This window comes from Gadus chalcogrammus, chromosome 5 (genome assembly GCF_026213295.1).
Source record: "Gadus chalcogrammus isolate NIFS_2021 chromosome 5, NIFS_Gcha_1.0, whole genome shotgun sequence".
NCBI classification, from domain to species: Eukaryota; Metazoa; Chordata; class Actinopteri; order Gadiformes; family Gadidae; genus Gadus; species Gadus chalcogrammus.
Genome location: NC_079416.1, coordinates 14,230,461 through 14,251,017, shown reverse-complemented (window position 1 = coordinate 14,251,017; position 20,557 = coordinate 14,230,461). Strand labels below are relative to the sequence as shown.

Sequence of the window (20,557 nt, the reverse complement as noted above, 5' to 3'; positions counted from 1 at the left end):
TACTAACACGCACACACAGACATGCCACCACCACTATCTTGAAGGAGTTGGCTCTGCTCTGTCCCTCCAGCCGTCCCTCTTGTCCCCTCTTTTCATCTCCAGCCTCTCAGACTCCACTCCAAGGCCCCCTCAATCACACACACACACACACACACACTCACACCCACACTCACACTCACACGCTTACACACACACACACCCACACTCACACTCACACGCTTACACACACTCACACCCACACTCACACTCACACGCTTACACACACTCACACTCACACTCACACTCACACTCACACGCTTACACACTTGCGTCTTTCCATTCCCACTTTTTGAGATGTCTTTCCGTCGTGGCTCTTATCCTCTGAGCTCCCCTCTCATTGGCTACACTAGCATGTCACACACAATGTCACTGAGTTCAGGCTGCTCTTTCCTCTCCAAATTCCTCTCTCCGTTCTCATCTAAACGCTCAAGGTACTGCGAGGTAATCCTCTGCCGTCTCCTCCAATCCTTTCTTTTTGTTTTCTATACAAACACTGGAGTCCTGTTTCATACGGTTTGGACTGACCTCTTTCCTACCATGAGACTCGCGGTTAGATTGATGTTCAACACAAACTGATCCCGTGCTTCAGTGTTATGGATTCAAATAACATGTTCTGTAGGAAATACTGAATGACTTAATGTATTCCATTTTATATCTATCATCCTTGATAAATCAAACAGATAAAGAAAAAAACGATTCTAAGCTGTCTGGGAGAGAGGGGAGAGGAGATAGGAGAGAGGCGATAGGAGATAGGCTGAACTCTTTCCTAGGAGAGAGGAGATAAGAAAGAGGAGAGAGGAGATATTAGATAGTCTCTTCTATTCATTTGAAGCCTGATGTCATAACGAATCTATCTGATGTGTAGACATGACGCCACTTACATTAAAGGACGTATACTGAATTATCACTGATCTTCTCCAGTCCAACCTTTCCCACAGGAACCAGAGGACACTGAACCCGAGGGTTTGGGGTTTGATTCATGATTCCTTGTCTCCCTGCCGGCCCACTAATCGTCTCTCCGCTCCCCCGGCTCAGTTCTCTGATCAGTTTTTCTGCTGATAAGGAACGTCCTCCAGTCCGATCAGAGACAAAACATTAATTTCCACGCTGGAATCGTTCTAATGATCTTCAGATAATTCCATTAGGTGATTAGATTCTGCGTTGGGGAGGGCAGGGGGAGGCGGTGTGTCAAACCGAAGTGGGGAGGGGGCAGGGCCCCCATACATCCTTCACTGGTACGAAGGCCCCAGGTTCGCAGTGAATTCAAGTCCAACTTTATTTATGCAGAACATTTCATACAGGCAGCCCAAAGTGTGTGGTATGTAAATACAGAAAGTTAGATCAGACATGAATAAAAGTTCTTGATGTTCCGGGATGAAGACCCAGAAATGGATTCACGTCGAAGAAAAACCCAGAGAAACACAATGGATTGATGTCTTAAACACCTGGTGGCGAACTGCTCATCCTGTCTGCTGACACACAAACACACAGGAAGAACCAGAAGACCCACTAGAACCGCTAGACCCTGAAGGCCCATTAGAACCAGCAGACCCTGAAGGCCCATTAGACCCAGCGGATCCAGTAGAACCGCTAGACCCTGAAGGCCCATTAGACCCAGCAGACCCAGTAGAACCACTAGATCCTGAAGGCCCATTAGACCCAGCAGACCCTGTGCTCAGAGGCTCTTTCAGGACCCAGTAGATTTATAAACCAACATTTGCAGATGCATATACGTACTTGGTATCGGAAAGCTATAACTTGATGTGAAGGAATATTGACTTTATCCGATATTTATACGTGCTTCTTACATGGATCACTGACGATGTGAGCAGGAGTGACTGCTAGATTATAATTAAATAAAAACTAAAAAACTTTTAAACGTAATCATAGCCAGCAATGTATGAATGACATATTTGAGTAAGGATAGCAACACAATAATATTATTACCTTCCTTCCTTACCTCTACACTGTAGAAGCCTGCATCCCTGTGGTAACAGAACGTGTCTGACGTCTAATTGAAAAAAGCCATCTGTAAAAAGAAAAACAACGCAGTAGGGCTGGAATCAACCAAAGCAATCATCTTCCATTCATTAGCACAGTCATGGAAGACTCCCACAGGAAGGCTCCTGAGAACATTGTTCTATTGTGCTCATAATGCCACATCCTCATCAGACCTTAAAGGTAAGCTCATTGTTTGAATCAGGCGTGATCCTCCCGTTGTTATTATAATAGCAGAGGGCCTTGCTAGGGCTGGGTTGTTAGGTAGAGGACGCCATGTTTTCTCAACTCCCCCCTGACAGCCACCCGCTGCGGCTGCTGGGAACCAGTGACCAGCAACACTCTGCTAATGAGAGCAGCGCTGTACTGTCTCCATATGCTGTGTGTGTGTGTGTGTGTGTGTGTGTGTGTGTGTGTGTGTGTGTGTGTGTGTGTGTGTGTGTGTGTGTGTGTGTGTGTGTGTGTGTGTGTGTGCGTGCGTGCGTGCGTGCGTGCGTGCGTGCGTGCGTGCGTGCGTGCGTGCGTGCGTGCGTGCGTGCGTGCGTGCGTGCGTGCGTGCGTGCGTGCGTGCGTGCGTGCGTGCGTGCGTGCGTGTGTGTGTGCGTGCGTGCGTGCGTGCGTGCGTGCGTGCGTGCGTGCGTGTGGGGTAAAGGGCAATCTTAACAACATTTTGGGAAGTGTACTGGAGAGTTTTAGTGGATTTTAACACATCATGACGAGGTCAAGCTCAACTGACCACAGCCATTCGGAGTGGAGCCATTGATATGAAGGCTAAACTCACCGCCGTAGGCTACTTCTGAAAAGCATGATGCCCCATAAAATATATATATAGAAATCCGAACACCACACAAACAACACACATGTGCTCTGGGCTGTTAGATCTTCTGTGACACCTCAGTAGCAATCAGCCAAGGGAGGCGTTTTGTTATATTTTTAACAAGCAGAATAAGTGAGATCAGATATACAAACACAAACCAGAAATTCACTGTAATTAGCAATTACATATGATGGGACAATAGGGTCGAGAGAGAGAGAGAGAGGGAGAGAGAGAGAGAGAGAGAGAGAGAGAGAGAGAGAGAGAGAGAGAGAGAGAGAGAGAGAGAGAGAGAGAGAGAGAGAGAGAGAGAGGGAGAGAGAGAGGGAGAGAGAGAGGGAGAGAGAGAGGGAGAGAGAGAGGGAGAGAGAGAGAGAGAGAGAGAGAGGGAGAGAATTGTCGTCATTTTAGCCCCGACTGCTGCAGCATCAGCATCACCGGAATGCATCGCAGTGCGTTGACGTCCGCAGCGGGAGCAATTGCCGTTAACGTGTGCCATGGCCGATTTGTTTGCATCTAAACGGACTTGTTTGATGTAGTTAAGTTAATCCTTTCATTAGACTCGTTGGTGACGAGACGGGAACCCCCTTTTCCCCAGGAGCCGCTCCAGAGAAGAAGCCATGGATTACCTTCAAAGACACACAACTTTTTTCCCCATCGTAATTTGGATGAGTAAGTAGAAGAATTGGTTGTGTTCCTGTTTCAATTTAATCTATCCCAAAATGCTTTTAAAATAATGTAAGGTTGGATATACCTTTTAAATTAATGAGGGACTAATTCATTTAATTGTTAGCTATTGTTATGATTGCCGCTATACTGGAGGCTAGCATCATGTTACGTCGTTGGATTAATTTTAAACATTTCACTGAAAAACGCCTTTTAAATCATTTAAATATCAGTTCTGCTGAGAAAAGCTACAAATCAAGGCTCCCTGACTTCTGACTTTTGATTTACACCGCGGCTGCCGAGCACTACATGTATAACTAAAGGTTTATAATGAGCCATACCCAGGAAAGTTTATTACTGCTACGCTTGAAGGTGTATCACAAATGTAGGGGGGGTAATTAAAAATGATAACAATCAACAATGTAATGTATCCATTTCAAAATGTAATTACAATTCGTGGTCGGGGAAACAATCCGTTTGTAAGAAACAGCCACATCTTGTTGAGATGAACTAGTCTTACAGTTATGCAAGCAAAACAAATCTTTGAATTTACAGCGTGTAAAAGACGGGTTCTGATGGATCACTCTGGTATGTCGTCTACCTTTCAGTCTGATTGCCTTGCTGCTCTTCTTTCATATCCTGCACTGTTTCCTTCATGTCTTTGTTTTACATAGAAGTTTTCACATTTCAGTCGTGCATTTCACATAAATAAATCAGAAACAGGGCCCCCCTTTCAGTGTTTAGTGCACGTATTTGTCTTTAATAATTTACATTGAACCTCATGCAGTTCTCTAGATTCAATAGGCCACATGCTCGCCCTTACATGTCCACGACATCAAAGAACAACAGCTAATGCACTCCTAACTGCATGATGGAATATTTATATGAGACCAGTTTATTATGAGACTTGTTGATCCATCCCTTGTGGGTCCCAATGCAATCACACACAACCGATATTCACCAGAGAGGGGACTTATGGGGCAGATCTGCGGGGCCCATGTCTGCGTCTGCGTCCTCTATAGCTGGGAAACAAACACACTTTATCTCTTCTGTTTGTCATTTCTTTGTAATTAACATCACTGTAGTATGTTGTAGTATAAGGTTAAATCTATGTCCTCATTGCTGTCTGCCTGTGTCACTCACCCTAGTCTCTCCTTCTTGTCTCCATGTGAAACGGAGACCTTGCATTCACATGCACGGTGATGAGGGACTTGAGAGCCCTCCACAGAGCCTGTTGAAGCATTGCTCTGGTGTTGACGCCGGTATGCCCCACTTTACTGGTAGCTAGGTACCGTACCCATTGCATTGGGACGTGATGTAAACCACCACAACAAAGCACCCTTGGTTTCCCCAGATGTCCCGCTGTAAAGGCTGTTTTCTACGTTGTTACAACATTTACATTGACTCTGCTGAAGACAGGAAGACGACGTGTTCCTGTGATTTCCTTGCATCACGGGCGCTGCTGTGGTGTGACTCTGGCTTCATACCCAGAGTGCATCACAGAGCAGCGACTACGACTGTGACCGGAGACAGAGGGAGATGAAAGAGCCGTCATATTTAGTGTAGCTACTTCGCCCCTGCCCACAGCCGAACGTAATCACTCCTCCACCGCTGGCTGGGGTTCATGTGGAGAGAAGAGCGCCGCTCCCTTCTTCATTAAGGCACTGGGTCGGTCAGCGCGGCCGCCATCAGACACACAGTCACTCTCAACCTAGGTTCAATCACAGGCTGCATTCTGTGTGCTGACCTGCCTAATGGTTTTCATGGGAAAAACGTATTACCGAGACACATTTGTACGGGCAGAATTGGGAGAATTCGATGATTGACTTAGTTTGTATGGAAGAAGGTCAAATTGGGATGCGGGGACCAAAGGTCACATTTACATTCTGAACAGGTTAAATCTGAAGGTTGTGTGTGGAAGAACACTCAAGAAACCAATGCAATGTCTTGAATCAATCATCAGAATTGTATGTTCCAAAGCAGGGTTAGACACCCCTAAATGGAAATTGATCCGCTAACTATAACTTATTCTACCTTTAATTAGTTTATCTGGATGTCCCTAGGGCCCATAGGTCTACCTGGGCTAACCTGACTCATACTGACAGAGGACGTGGTTAGCTGGGAGATGTGTTGACCCCTTAGGTCTTCCTCAGCAACCTGGAGGATGTTCTTATTTGCCGTCCTGTCCCGTCCTGTTTCTTAGTAGTTTAGTCGGTAGAGGGGAGTCCCTTCTGAGTTCTCCGTGATGCACTTCTTTCCTTCTGCTCGGTCAATGAGTCTGATGCCCTTTGAACCTTATCCCGATCATCACCTCCTCCCCCATTACTGGTCTCCACCGTGGGGGGGGGTGGAAGGAGAGCAGCGTGGGCACATTCCTCCAGTCTGCCGTGTCCCCACAGTTCCAGACCGGGCCCTTTGGTGGTTCAGGAGAACGCTGAGCAGTAGAGACGGACCTCAAAGGCCTTTTCCTCGGCCTGGCTTTCGTTGTCCCGGAGAAAGATTTGGTGCTAGAGCTGTTGACGATACATACCGCTCCGCTCCCAATTAAGTTTTAACTTCCCAATCCTCTCTGATGGTCGGTCCAGTCTGAGTATTGGTGCATGATGTTCTGTAAATTTGTCTGACTAATATTTTCATTTTAAAATAATTGAGGCCATTTGGTGGAGGCTTTTACTCAAAGCATCTGTGAGTACATGTGTTTTTCCGAAAGGCATGACATACATTAGATAAAATGCATTTATAACATCGGCTTAATTTAATCATCACATACTCAAAGAACAAAGGTTAACAATCAGTCGTGAACCAGAACTCTACAAAAACGAAATATCAGTGGAAAAAACAGAATAAATAACGGGTTAGTTACGAGAAAACACACTCACACACAGACTGATGACACACACACACACACACACACCCTCACACAAACGCACCGTGCTCTATTCACAGAGCATAAATCAGCGGTATATGACTTATAATTTTAAAAAGGTATAAAAATAATGCATGGGTCATAGGGTATTTCTTGATAATATAATTTTTTTTAAATATTTAAGAAAAGCTCCAGGCAATCACACAATCAATTATAATCTACCAGAAAAATAAAATAAAGCAGTTCATAAATAAAATAAAGTGTGTGTTATGATATCCCAAGGTTACAATGTTTCTTTGACTTTCACCAACATTTGTAAATCTTCCATGGATTGAAGTCGAGATAGAGACTTGAGTACTGGCCCGATAAAGACTAGTCTCAGAACAGCTCTAGATAGATGGAGCACAAAATGCTTTTGGGAAAGAGGGATTCAAACACAAGCGTTATTTTACTTTAACTTACTTACTATTTCATTCTATTTTTAAATATTCAGAGAGCCACTGCAAAAGTCATGGTTCAAATATAGGTTTTGGTTATTCCAACCCCCTCGTCTTATGTTTGAAAGAAGTGTTCTTATGATGCCGTTGAATATAAGGAGAGAGGGATAGAAGGAGGCCATCTTAGAGGCCCTCTGAATAAAGACAGGTTGTGAGAATGCTAAATAGTAAACATTCAAATTTGAACCAAGCTGCGACCAATTAAGATCGTTAAATTGAGTTATGGGTCTTCCCTGCACAAAGCTCTTTAGAAGTTGGTCTAGATGGGGAAAAGCATTAGTATGGTCTCAATGCAAAACGCATTGGATCTGGACGTGACCGGTTCTGTCTTGTAAAGAACCTCACATCAAACAGAACAGCGCGCAGAACGTTAGGGAGGGCTAATCAGTGATGCATGGAAATGGGATCTAGCTTAATTCAGTTCTGTATTAGAATATGATAGGCCAAACTCTTTGAAGTTATTAGTTTTATTTGATTAATTCATTAACATGCACACCTGTTGGGTTTTCCTGAATAACCGAAGGGGGACAGGAGTTCCTAATATAAATATAATCCATTTTAATGATCTTGTTAACTGTTGGGCTCCTTGATTCCGGTTCTTTCTTCGAGATCCTTACAATTCACGGATGATTTATTTGTAGTGTACAACTGACGCGCGTGGCAGGAACGGAGTGAGAGTGCAATAAGTGAAATGCTTTTATATCAAGAGCGGAGAATACCCCATCCTCTGCTCAGATCCTTACAGACTTCAGCATGACTCTGACTTATAGGTCCGATGCAATTCCATATAGTTATAGTTGTGTTCCTTCCTAAATAGTGGTTTTATTGGTAGGATTTAGATAACTGGCATCAGTTGAGTGGAATGTCTTTCATCTTCAAAATATAATTTAAAATATATTTAATTTGGCTGACAGCAGTTAAGATTTTCTCCTAACAAAAACAAGTTCTGCAAGAATTTGCTGTTTTATTTTCCCTTGTATGGAAATGGGGGCTAGTATGGCCCTTCTCTTTATATCTTACTGTGATGTTATAATTGTATATTTTGTATGTTTCGTTATTCAAGTTCTTCTTGTGAATATTGATAATAACCTCAAACTGCGGTGTGAAATACTTTTCAAGAAAACACAAGTGGTTCAAGTGCAGTTTTTAGTAACATAATCCCCAATAAATGCCAGAGCTTTTCAGGCTTATCCAAAATGACCAAAACAACATACAAAGCCCTCCATTTATGAACTCTTTCCAGAGTTTCCCGATGTGTTTGCCCATCTGCTGTTGGGAAGTTTGAGGTATCCACTTATTGGTAACAAAGGGCCAAACTATGCATTGAAGATAGTGGCACTGCATTTGATTTAATTATCTTATTGTGCGGAAATTTAATTTATAGTGGGGGACAGTATATATAGCCCAGTTTGTTGTGTAACTCACATGGTGAATGTGAGTATTAAAGAACAACATTCAGAATGAAAGACAGTAAACTCCTGACCATTCACTGACCATTGTAATACAATTATTATTATCTATAATCTATCTATAACATTTATTCAATTATTCTTATAAAACAGGCAGATTATTTTTCCACCCTCTCTTCTATCGTGGAGAAAACAATGAATTGTGTGCCGTCTTCAAAGCAAGCACGCTAATCCTACGACTGAATCAATCTCTTGACCTTCACCTCGTCCAATTGACGAGCAGCGGTATAGAGCACAATGGAGGGGAGTATGTTCTGCATTAGGAGTGAACACACGTAGGGCCATACAAGGCCTTAGGAACCCTGTGATCCGACTTTGTACTATTTATGTTTACATTCCATGTTGTGGACTCATTCATTTTGTATCAAAAATATATTTCGATGTTTCGCAGTGGTTGAGTTTGTCCCAAGACCTTCCTAAACATTTTGAAATCCTTGTAAATCCATGGTCCTTAGCAGAGTAAGACTTGACCGTCAGAATGCATTGTGGGAGTTTTTGTTGGTGATACTCAGGACTCTCGGGAGTTGTGTTAGTTCTAAATCTTAACTCAATTTAACATAACCAAGGCTAGTAAAACGTTTTGCATGGGAAACAATGTCTGGCCATTCATGACGAACTATTCCACGATAAATGACTTAACATTGACCAAAAACACAATCCTACTACACAATAACTAACATCCCAGCGCTCCTATGCTATTGGCTGCGGACCGGACCTTGCATTGAAGGCTAGGGGGGCTGGGGCTTGGTGGGGATCAGGAGTGGGGGGGATTAGCACTCCACTCTGAGCAGTTGGGAGGTGAACTTGAGTTCTGTGATTTAAGCGTTGCAGCCTTCAGGGATTTGGTTGAGCTAGAAATTGTGCCATCTTCGTCTTTACCGTGTTTCTTTACATATTTCCTCTTTTTTTTTGGCATAAACCATATTTCTGTCAACTGTCATTTTGCAGGCCTGGAAGCGCATTTTATGCTCTTTCTTGTAAGTTGAATGAACTGCCTACTCATGACTTGGAACATGCACAATACTCTGTTGATAACTGCAGGACAGCTATGTAGTAGTGCATTTTTTTAACAAGGATCACGTTGAAAGCTCAGAATAATATCTGCTGAGAATCGAGGTCTAGTGATAATCCTAATCACTATTGACAGAGGGACAGGAGAACGCAGTGCGAGGCTGAGGGGGACGAGGTGGCGGTTTGGAGAGAGTTCCTGATCCAAGAGGACACAGGAAGATGACAGGGTTCATATGTCCATCATATTTAGAGGGATCACATTAGGGAAATAAGGAAGGAAAATAAAACATGAAAGGAAAGAAGAGACGGGGACGGAGGGAGGGAGGGAGGGAGGGAGGGAGGGAGGGAGGGAGGGAGGGCGGGAGAGAGAAAAGACAGGATGTTTGAAGCCAGGTCTCTGGAGGCAAATCAGCCTGGGTTTCTTGCCAGTTGAAGTCAGATGTGCTGTTTCCTGAGAGCTGCTCAAGATTACAAACTTCCAGACTCTCTTCCATCAACCGTGAGCCGGCCTGGAACACAAGCAGCCTCATCCTAGAGCCGTCCCTACTCCGGTGACTCTGACACAAGCCAGACACCGCAGACTCCCTTTTGCCACCATTCTTCTCCAGACTCGTCCAGCAGAACCCTGACAGCCCCGCCACAGTGTTGAGAAGCAGTTGCCGGATTCACTTTCTTGGTTCTCTGGGTCTTGAACAAACAGGAAGGGAACATGTGCGATGGAGATGGGCGCGGCACCACACACACAGCTGGAGGTCTGTGTTTGCAGCCCCGGGATTGGATGTGCTGGCGGGGAACCGGCCTGACCCGGGCGTTCCTGCTCATGTTTTTACTCACCAGCCGAGAACATTGTGTGATTTTGAAGGATTTTCTGCTGTCTTTAGGGGGGAAACAAGAGAATATGGGAGGAAGGGAGGCAGAGGGAGATAGAAAGAGAGAGAGCGCGAGATATATATATATATAGAGAGAGAGAGAGAGAGAGAGAGAGAGAGAGAGAGAGAGAGAGAGGGATAGAGGGAGAGTTAAGATACTATTTAGTTTCTTATACTAATAATAGACAAACCTTTTGGTCAATCGTTTCAATCTGTTCAATTATCCCATGCCAGTGTCCATGTGCGTCTCTATTTGTGGCTCGTTTTTCTTCTATAATTAACAACCAAACAGGCGTTCATTTAGCCAAGTCAGCGTGCTTCTTTATCAACATTGTCTCCTTTTAGCCTCCGCCTCTTGAATAAAGTGATCCGTCCCGCCCGGGCACCGTGACCCCCACCGTGACCCCCGTCCCGGTCGGGTCACAGACGTCGGTTGTCCCTCAGAGCGGAGCGGGGGGTTGAGTGGATGACCCTCTGTGACATCATTGTATGAACTCTTTGTTTAGTGGGCTCCCTGCGCTGTCACATGCATGTTGCACCCCCCCCCCAGCGGGCCGCTGATGGAGGTCCCTTGTTCTGCTCACGTCTTAACAGACGTTTCAAAAACTTCTTCAAAAATAATTCTGTTGAGATGAGATTATTCCTGAGACGCGTGACCAAGTTTGTAGTTGGTCTCTCATGTGACTTTTGTTTTTCTGTATTGGGTTGATCATTTGACATGTTGACACACCTGCATTCTCTATTTTGAGTATAGTCACCACTCATTGTATATCATACATACATAATATATATTCACATGCTGTAACATGCATGGGAATTAAATTTGGTGAAATTCACCAAATTTGAAATGAGAGAAATGAATGGCGGCATTACAGGTTAGATATATCTTCACCTGTCGCACAAACTGGTATCCTTCAGCGAGATGACCCTTACAACAACTATTAGACAACCCAAAGCTCATATGTTAATGAAAGCATATTTGTTTTTAATAACATGCCAAGATGAGTATTCTCAAATATTTCTGTAACCCAATTGACATAATGATCTGCTGCTGTAAAATAAATTATGAGTGCTGAAAGGATTTAATTGACTCTCTCTCTCTCTCTCTCTCTCTCTCTCTCTCTCTCTCTCTCTCTCTCTCTCTCTCTCTCTCTCTCTCTCTCTCTCTCTCTCTCTCTCTATCTCTCTCTCTCTGGTTTTCAGTGTGTGGTACCAACCGTGCTGTTCTGAACACGGTGCTTGAGGAGAACTTGGCCGATTATGTGTTTTCTCGTAATTTGGAATCGACCGCCAAAAGCCAACTTAAGTCAAGTAGGTGGTCACACGCAGTCTAAGATCTCCGTGTTTTGTTCTCACAACATGGAGCTGTTATCACGCATCATCCTGTAACAATAGTCCTAAAAGTCACATGGTGTTAGTTTATAAAGCATCATGCATGTTGGAAAGATGCAATAAATTGCAGGTCATATGCATGTCTTTCCCCTCACCGACATCCTCTTTAAATTCATGTTTTGACAAGCATTTTTTCAACCAAACCTTTTGTGTTTCGAGTTCTTTCCCTTCCCTCTTCCTTTTTCTGCTCTTTCTATGGCCTCTCTCTCTTTCTCTGTCCCTCTCCCTTCCTCGGTCTCCTTTGCTCTGCTGAATGGATATCAGCTCTGCTGTAGATTTTTATTTATTACTTAGTTCACAAGACTGTACACTTCCATTAACGAAATCTTTTCATTTAGTTGTCCTGTTGTATCCACACAGTTGAATATGTCTTCAAAATAATATCTTAAAGGTGAATTGTTGAGAACTTAGTGGCATCTAGTGGAATAGAGTTGACAGAAATGTTCTGTTATATTCAATGTTCTGTTTTAATCAGGGGGGGACCTCAAATCATTCATGATTTGAGTCTTCTATGGAAAGAGATTTAACATTCGAATCGTTGTGTTGCGATAATTGTGCGTGAGTAAAAGCAGAATTTTTTTTGTGAGACGAGGGCCTGAACGATAGACAGTTATTGTAGAAGGATACTCAGTGCCAGGAAAATAAAATTCTTATAGTTTACAGCATTTCAAAACCTTTAAAGAGATCCAAAAACAGTCAAATTAAAGCTTTTTCTACTTTTTCTTCTCTCGGCTGAATGATTTTCTCGGTCATGCATTTCGCTGTAGCTTCTTCGGCGTCGTTGGAAAGGGAGAGACGAGGGGAGATATTCAGTTGGTCGCAATCTACAACCTCAACACTAGATGCCACTAAATCCAACAAACTGCTCCTTTAACATTCAATTCAATCTTAATAATTGGCATCCTGTATTCAGATCACCTTGCATTCCACCACGAATCAAATGAAAAATGAAATGACATAACAGGCTTTCCTGTGTTGTTCTACGCCAGCCACCTCCTGTGATTTTGAATCACTCTGCCAGTGGAGGGTTTCAAACCACAGCAGCAGAGACGACTGGCAGACCTCCTCCCCACAGCAGCCCATAACCATCACGCACGCTGGCACGAGGAGGCCAATCGCAGACCACTCACTGGGGAGCTCTCAGGGTGAGACTGCAGACTGTACAGAGAACCATGTGATGATTTGCTCCTGTTGTCTTGCATCATGGCCGAGGCATGTCTGCTCAAGGGGGATCTGGCCTTTCGATGGTTTCCAGCGGGCTTGTGGAGCCAATCCTTGTGATTTATTGAGAATCTGAATTTTAACCCCTTTTTTATTGAATGTGATTCACCCTGTGAAGCAACTGGTTTATTCAGACTGCTATCCAATTTTCCAATCCAACCTCTCTTGTTCCAGGTCACTTCCTGCTTCTAAGCCCCTCCTCCTCCGCTGCTGAGGATTCTGGGAGCTGTGTTTACCACCTGAGCAGCCAGGAACTGCCAGGCAGTGGTGAGCTGTGCAGTTTGCAGCTGGCGGTGTTTGAGTCGGGGCCGGTTGAGGGGAACCTCACCCTTCTGGTCCAACACACCACCTCCAGCACACCTGATGTCTCCGTGGTTATCAAGCAACCTGGTAGCAGGTTAGCAACCTCTCTTTTTCATCCACCTTAACTAGCTTTAACTAGGCTTCACTAGCTTTAACTAGGCCCAACTCGGCTTAAGTAATCGATTGATGCTCTGGATCCCTGAGCTCACTGGTGTGCACTGAGTTTGCGTACGGTTGACTTTAACACAGACGAAGAAGCGGGCAGTAGTGAGATTCAATTCAATTCAATTCAATTCAATTCAATTTTATTTGTATAGCCCTTAATCACCATTACAGTCTCAAAGGGCTTGACAGGCCAAATATTTGTGACACCCCCCTTTACCCATGCCCCCACACGGGCAAGAAAAAACTCCCTTGAATCAGCAAGGAAGAAATCTTGAGAAGAAACGCAGTGTAGGGGATCCCTTCTTCCAGGGACGGTCAGGAGTGCAATGGGTGCCACAAATGGCATACAGGTAAATACATGTACATCATATTAAAATGGTGATGGGGTTCTGGCCGGTTATCCATGAGGAGAGTCCAGGCATCCAGTCCAGCACCCGCAGCACGCTACAACTGACAGAATAGTGAATTAGAACGGAAAAGTACATAGTGGGAATGTATAATGTAATAAGAAAAGCACAAGCAAACAGAGTAGTCTTCACTACGCATCTGTTGTTTTCACACTCCAAATGCAAGATTGTAGAGGTGCGTTTTGAGCTTCCCTTTGAATAGCTCCACAGAGTCAGCTTCCCTGATCGCTGATGGCAGCCTATTCCATAAAAAGGGGGCTCGATAGGCAAATGCTCTCTGTCCAGCCGATTTCTTTTTAACCTTCGGCAATGAAAGAAGGCCGGCTCCCGAAGACCGGAGAGACCGAGAAGGACTATAAGGAATAATCAGGTCCTTCAGGTACAATGGAGATAGTCCATGCAAGGCTTTAAAGCTAGCAATAGCACCTTAAAGTCTGATCTGAAAGTTATTGGTAGCCAATGTAAAGAGGCGAGAATAGGTGTAATATGATCAAACTTTCTCGTTCTGGTCAGCAATCTAGCTGCCGCATTGTGTACCAGCTGTAGACTCTTTGTAGTAGAGTTCGGTAATCCCGAGAACAGTGCATTGCAATAGTCCAGTCTTGACGAGACAAACGCATGAATCAGTGTCTCTGCATCCACTACAGATAACATTGATCTGACTCTTGCAATGTTTCTCAAATGGAAAAAGGCAATTCTAGTTATACTTCTTATATGCTGATCAAAGCATAGTTGAGGGTCAAACAAGACACCAAGATTTCTGACGGATGCACTCTGTGGGATGGCGAAGCCATCCAACCACAGAGAGACATCCTCAAACTTTTCCCGGTCCCGTTTCGATCCGATAATCATCAGCTCTGTCTTCCCAGTATTAAGCTGTAGGAAGTTTTGTGACATCCAGCCCTTCACAGCAGCCAAACAGGACTCAACCTTTTGAATCTGGGCAGAATCCCCGGAATCTACAGGAATGTAGAGCTGGGTGTCATCCGCATAGCAATGGAAACTAATTCCGAAGCCGCGGATAACGTCACCGAGGGGAAGCATATAAATTGCAAAAAGCAATGGACCAAGAACCGACCCTTGTGGTACGCCAAAGCGCAATTTACAATGCTTCGATTCTGCACCCTCATGAAGCACAAATTGGGTTCTATCTGTGAGGTACGATTCAAGCCAACCAAGAGCCGTACCCCCGAAACCAACATAGTGTTCAAGACGGTGAAGAAGAGTGCTATGGTCAATCGTATCAAACGCAGCGCTCAGATCCAACATCACAAGCATTGTGCTTGTGTTTTTATCCAAAGCAAGAAGGATGTCATTTACAACTCTTGTAATAGCAGTGGAAATTCCTGAACCCCGACTGGAAAGGTTCGAAGAGATTATTCCTCGTCAAATAGTCAACAATTTGCTTTGCTACAATCCTTTCCTGTACCTTAGACAAGAAGGGCAGATCGATATAGGCCGATAGTTCCTGACTAATTCAGGATCTAGGCCAGGCTTTTTGAGTAGCGGTTTTAACACCGCAGCCTTGAAATTGGAAGGAACAATTCCTGTTGAAAACGAAAGATTCATAAGCAAGAGGATAACAGGCCCCACCGTTGGAAAAAGTTCCTTAAGAACCCTAGAAGGGAGCGGATCCAACATACAAGTTGTTGGCTTTGAGGCCTTTATCACCTTTCAAGTTCCACCAAGGAAATCGCCTTAAACTCCAAAAGAGTTGCGTCAGAGTTCACCATCCTACTTGGCAGAACCCCATCCTGCCCCACAGGATGTGTAGGATTAGCCGCCCGGTAAGCATCAATTTCCTCTCTAATTGATTGAATCTTATTCTCAAAGAAATCCATGAATTCACCTGCCGAGATCGAGGAGCCTACGGTCTGATTCTGTTTCTGAGTGAGACTCCTCACCGTGTCAAAAAGAAATCTAGGATTATTTCTATTCAAATTAATGATACTAGAAAAGTAGGCGTTCCTGGCGATAGTCAGCGCACCCTTATAGGTGATCAGACTATTATGCCATGCAAGATGAAAGACCTCAAGTTTAGTCGAGCGCCATTTGCGTTCAAGGATCCTGCAATTTCGCTTCAAAATGCGAGTTTCTGCATTAAACCAAGGAGCTGGTTTTTTCAATGTTCGTTTTTTAGTTACGTACGGAGCAACTGAATCAATGGCAACAGACAAGGCAATGTTGAGGTCATCAGTAAGGCACTCCACAGAACCACTATAGTTACAGAGAGGTGCAAGTGAACCAGATAACTTATCTTCCATAGCTGTAATGGTTGCAGGTGTGATGCGGCGACAGCTGAAAGTAGCTTGCTGATCGTCGCAGGGGCAGGATACCACCACTTGGAAAGTGAGCAAAAAGTGGTCTGATAAAGCTGAGGTGTAGGAAGAGACCACTAGCTGCGAAATGTCAACACCGCGGGTCAGAACGAGATCCAACGTGTTTCCACCGATGTGGGTTGGTTGCTGGATGAGCTGTTTGAAGCCAAGCGTATCTGTAATGGACAGAAAAGCCCTTCTGAGGGCATCAGACGGGTTATTCACGTGAATGTTGAAATCCCCAATAAGCTAAATATTGTCTGAATATGTAGCCAAATCAGCTGCAAAGTCAGAAAACTCATCCATAAAAACTGAATACGGTCCTGGAGGACGGTATACTACAGCTAAAACAAAAGAGTCTGGAACTCGTTTTGCTTCTCGAGGAGCTGAGGTGCAGAGCGCTAGCACCTCAAAGGATCTGAAAATATATCTATTCTTCGGCTTTAAATTAAGCTTAGAATTAGATATCAGGGCTACTCCACCACCTTTCTTAACTTCTCTAGATACTTGGGTGCTAACGTAATGGGGTGGAGTAGCTTCGTTTAAGGCTAGAAACTCATCTGGTTTTAACCAGGTTTCAGAAAGCCCCAGTATGTCGATCTTTTTATCAATAATTAAATCATGGACCAAGAGCGCCTTCGATGAAAGCGACCTTATGTTCATGAACCCTATTCTGAGTACTTCCCTTTTATTATTTTCAGAGGGAGTCTGGTTAACACTCAGCTCTGAAGCGGTCAAGGGGATACCGCGGTTTCGACATACTGGTTGCGGCCCTCATCTGCGGGTTTTACACCTCGAGACAGCGCGAGGCCGCACCACCGTACATATAGGTACAGGGTTATTTTCAGAGGGAGTCTGGTTAACACTCAGCTCTGAGGCGATCAGTGGGATCGCCAGAGTTGGACATACTGGTCGCGGCGCTCGCCTGCGGGTTTTACACCTCGAGACAGAGCGGGGCCGCGCCACCGTACATATAGGTACAGTGTTAATTTCAGGGGGAGTCCGGTTAGTTGTTAGTATTTGATTTGACATGCGGTTTATCATGCGATTTGCCATGCGATTTTGCACGCCTGTACTAGGTACATCGTTAATTTCTGAGGGAGTGTGGTTAACACTCAGCTCTGTCATGCGAGTTAACATGCGATTTTGCACGACTGTACATATAGGTACAGCGTTAATTTCATGCGATGCGTCATGCGTCATGCGATTTACCATGCGATTTGACATGCGATTTGACATGCGGTTTGACATGCAGTTTTGGCCCACCGTACATATAGGTACAGCGTTAGTTACAGAGGGAGTCCGGTTAACACTCAGCTCTGAAACGTGGTGCAATAGATCCTGGTTCAGCTAACCCATCTGCTATTCTAGACTCTGTTCTAGACTCTGCAACGTAGACTATCATGTTGCTAGCAGGTTTACTAAACTCCTGCAGCCCAGCGTGCTGTGAGTGGATGAGTCACGCCTGACTAAGACATCTATCTATGTTTTTTGACATAATTGAGGCACCTAACCCAGTAGGGTGTAGGCCGTCTCTCATGAGCACACCAGGGCGACCCCACAGGGAGGGCCAGTTATCTATGAAACCAAAGCCCTGCTCTGAGCTATATAGGGCCAGCCAGCGATTTAGAGACAATAGTCTACTATAACGCTCATCATTACCCTTATCGGGTAGAGGGCCAGAGAGAATTAATCGATGCCGACACATCTTTCTGGCGAAGTCACAAAGCCTAGCTATGTTGTGTATGAGATGACGTGACGTCTCGGGTCCTCCCTCGTAGCGCAGCACAACGTACGATCTCAGAACTCAGGCCGCAGACTCGGGTTCTCTGGGTCTTGCTCACTTCTTAAACGGCCGTTCTTATTATTATTTGAGTATTGTTTACGCTCCAGCGATCAATTGCAACGCCTGCGTCACGTCCAATTCGAGGGGATGGATTGAAGTGGTTTGTTGGACTGGATTCCGTTGTTCATCAAAGTTCTGAGGAGCGAGGGTCTTAAGGACAAGGCGAACGGCGCAGAATGATGTTTTGAGACGTCTGCCGCACAAAAGAGGCACGGAAAGAAAAATCTTTATGATCTGTGACATGCGGTGCACAACTGCAGACTTGTAGATTCTCAGAGGAAACATCTGCTTTGTTCATCTGTTGTCTGGCGTGTTTACTTCTTATTGATCTAATGCTTCAGTCCAGTTATCCTCTGAGTGGCTAAAAGGCTTCGTGTATCCAGGAGCAGCCCCTGCTGATATATCTATTTGTAATTGGTTTGGACACAAGAATGATGGATGGGCATTTGCAAACAGCGTTTTGTGGCTGCGTGCTCTTTGGGTTGTGTGCGTGTAGTGCAGTAATGGATTGTGCAATTCTATTATGTTTGAGTTTCGACTAAAGGCACAGACAGACACACACTCATTACCATGCGGGTGTGTGTATGAAGACAAGTCTATTTCTGACCCTTCCCTACAGTGCATTGGGTATAAACAAACTTCTAGGTAACGTCAGTAGAACGCACTATGACCTAAAATAAAATCTGATGATTAAATGCTGCCTATGCCTGCATTACCGATTGGCTGGCCCTCTAACTAAGCCTGATGTGGTTCAGCTTTACAGCATCAGATAAATACCGATCTGTTTGCGCCCTGCAGTCAATTTTACATATTAAATATATCTGCAGTACATTTTACATATGACATACATACATACATTTAAAAACAACGAAAAGCTTATAAAAAGCAATGGTAACGCCTTGACTCTATTTGTTGAAAACATATTCTTCGATCTGTCCGCCCAATGCCTTGTGGCATATAGGGCCTTCACAGAACCTTTCAATTTCTCTCGGTCCGCTGCTGAAACTCGCCCCTCATCCCATGAGCCCCAGCCACCATCTCTCCTCTCTTTCTCCACAGTCCTTCTCCACGTTGTCTTAGGTGACGTCTTCCTCTTCTTCTTTTCCCTTACGGTGCCCACGTCATTGCCACATTGCCATTACTTTCTCTATTCTGCCTCAAGATATAGCCAATCATCTTCCATCTTCTGATCTTGACTTCCTCACTAAGTGGCTTCATCTCAGCTCTCTTAAGCAGGTCCTCAGTCCTGATATGATCTTGCTATCGGACACGGAGAATTCTGCGCGGGCACTTGTTATTGAATACATCGACTAACTTGTCATCACCCTTGTTCAGTTTCCATGTCTCGCATCCATACAGCAAGACAAGTAACATCAAGGTCGTGTACAGTCTTCGCTTAGTTCTCCTCGAGATGCTGTTTGTGTTCCAAATCCTTCTTCAGAGTTCTTACTGTGCTGATAATCACGTGGATAACATCAAATCAATTTTCATTGGGTTGGCTGGAGGTCTACAGTACCGGTGTTAGGGACAGAGAAGACGTCAAATATCAAAACCTAAACCTTGTGGAGCTCAATATCTCAAATTAAATGTTGAACATCATCTCCATTGCTAGGGTCATATCCATTGCATGGCTGTGCATGCTGCAGGCGTTATTCAGTTTGTCCGGGTTGCATATGTACCTCTATTGACATTTGAAATAATAATGTATTAATATATAATGATTATTGTGCGCCAGGATCAAATTACTTCCTAACCTTTTGTTTTCTACTCAATTACAAAGTAACTTAAGAAGCATACTATTTACTTGATCTAATACTACAGAAGAAATTAAAATAGCTTTCTCCCTATCAATGTAATGATATATGAAGTTGTGACTGTTGCTCTCCTCTGATTTGTCAATGAAGGGCTGCATGGGAGGTTGTGGACGCTGCGATTGGCCAGGTGAACGAGCCCTTCCAGGTGACTCTGCTCTACTCCGCCTGTCTGGACAGCGAGGCAGCGACTCTGGCCCTGGACTCTCTGGAGTTCGTCGACTGTGAAACGGGTACATTGTGAACCTATGGCTCGAGTCTGGTGTTCTTTAGTTCTGATGTTTTTGTCTCACTTTTGAACTCACTGAGAACCCAGTCTCAGAGCGTTCAGATCGTAACCGCCCCACCCAGCAAACAGGCATAGCATACTGGACATGCAGCGTTCTCTCTGGAGCCCATGACTCATTAGGTCCTGTAGGTATGTGTTGGCCTGCTGTGTGTCTCACCTCTCATCAGAACCTCCCTGCACTGGATGGAGCGGCGGCGGTGTTACTGATTTTAAACAGACCTATACTTTTAATCCTACTCTTTGATTCAAAGATTTTCAAAAACACTAACGCTTTTCTAGCCCCTCAACACCGCTTTACAAACAGACAGAGGACAGGAAGTGATGAGATACTGAAGGCATAAACCCGGACCCCTCCTGCAACTGCTCCTGATTTGCAGAGCCGCTTGGCCGGGACCTGGACTGTGACGGAGGGTTCCAGTGCGAGCTGGGGGGCTGCCTGGACCAGAGCCTGGTGTGCGACTTCCACAGCGACTGTCCCCTAGGGGAAGACGAGGGCTTCATCTGTGGTGAGTCGGTCCTCCACCCAGCCAATCAGGTCACTGACTGTAATGTGTATGGGATGGGAAATACCACTTT

The 20,557-nt window shown here is 44.6% G+C and overlaps 1 protein-coding gene across 1 annotated transcript in view; it reads left to right on the top strand.

Moving 5' to 3' along the window:
- Positions 1-3,282: 3,282 nt before the first annotated feature.
- Positions 3,283-20,557, top strand: part of ltk (leukocyte receptor tyrosine kinase) — a 44,507-nt gene continuing 27,232 nt past the window's right edge. The window contains exons 1-6 of the mRNA XM_056590495.1: positions 3,283-3,523; positions 11,433-11,540; positions 12,611-12,766; positions 13,017-13,239; positions 19,786-19,925; positions 20,359-20,487. Of these exons, the coding sequence (XP_056446470.1) occupies positions 3,472-3,523; positions 11,433-11,540; positions 12,611-12,766; positions 13,017-13,239; positions 19,786-19,925; positions 20,359-20,487 (808 nt within the window). The 5' untranslated portion in view covers positions 3,283-3,471. The remainder of the gene's footprint in view (positions 3,524-11,432; positions 11,541-12,610; positions 12,767-13,016; positions 13,240-19,785; positions 19,926-20,358; positions 20,488-20,557) is intronic.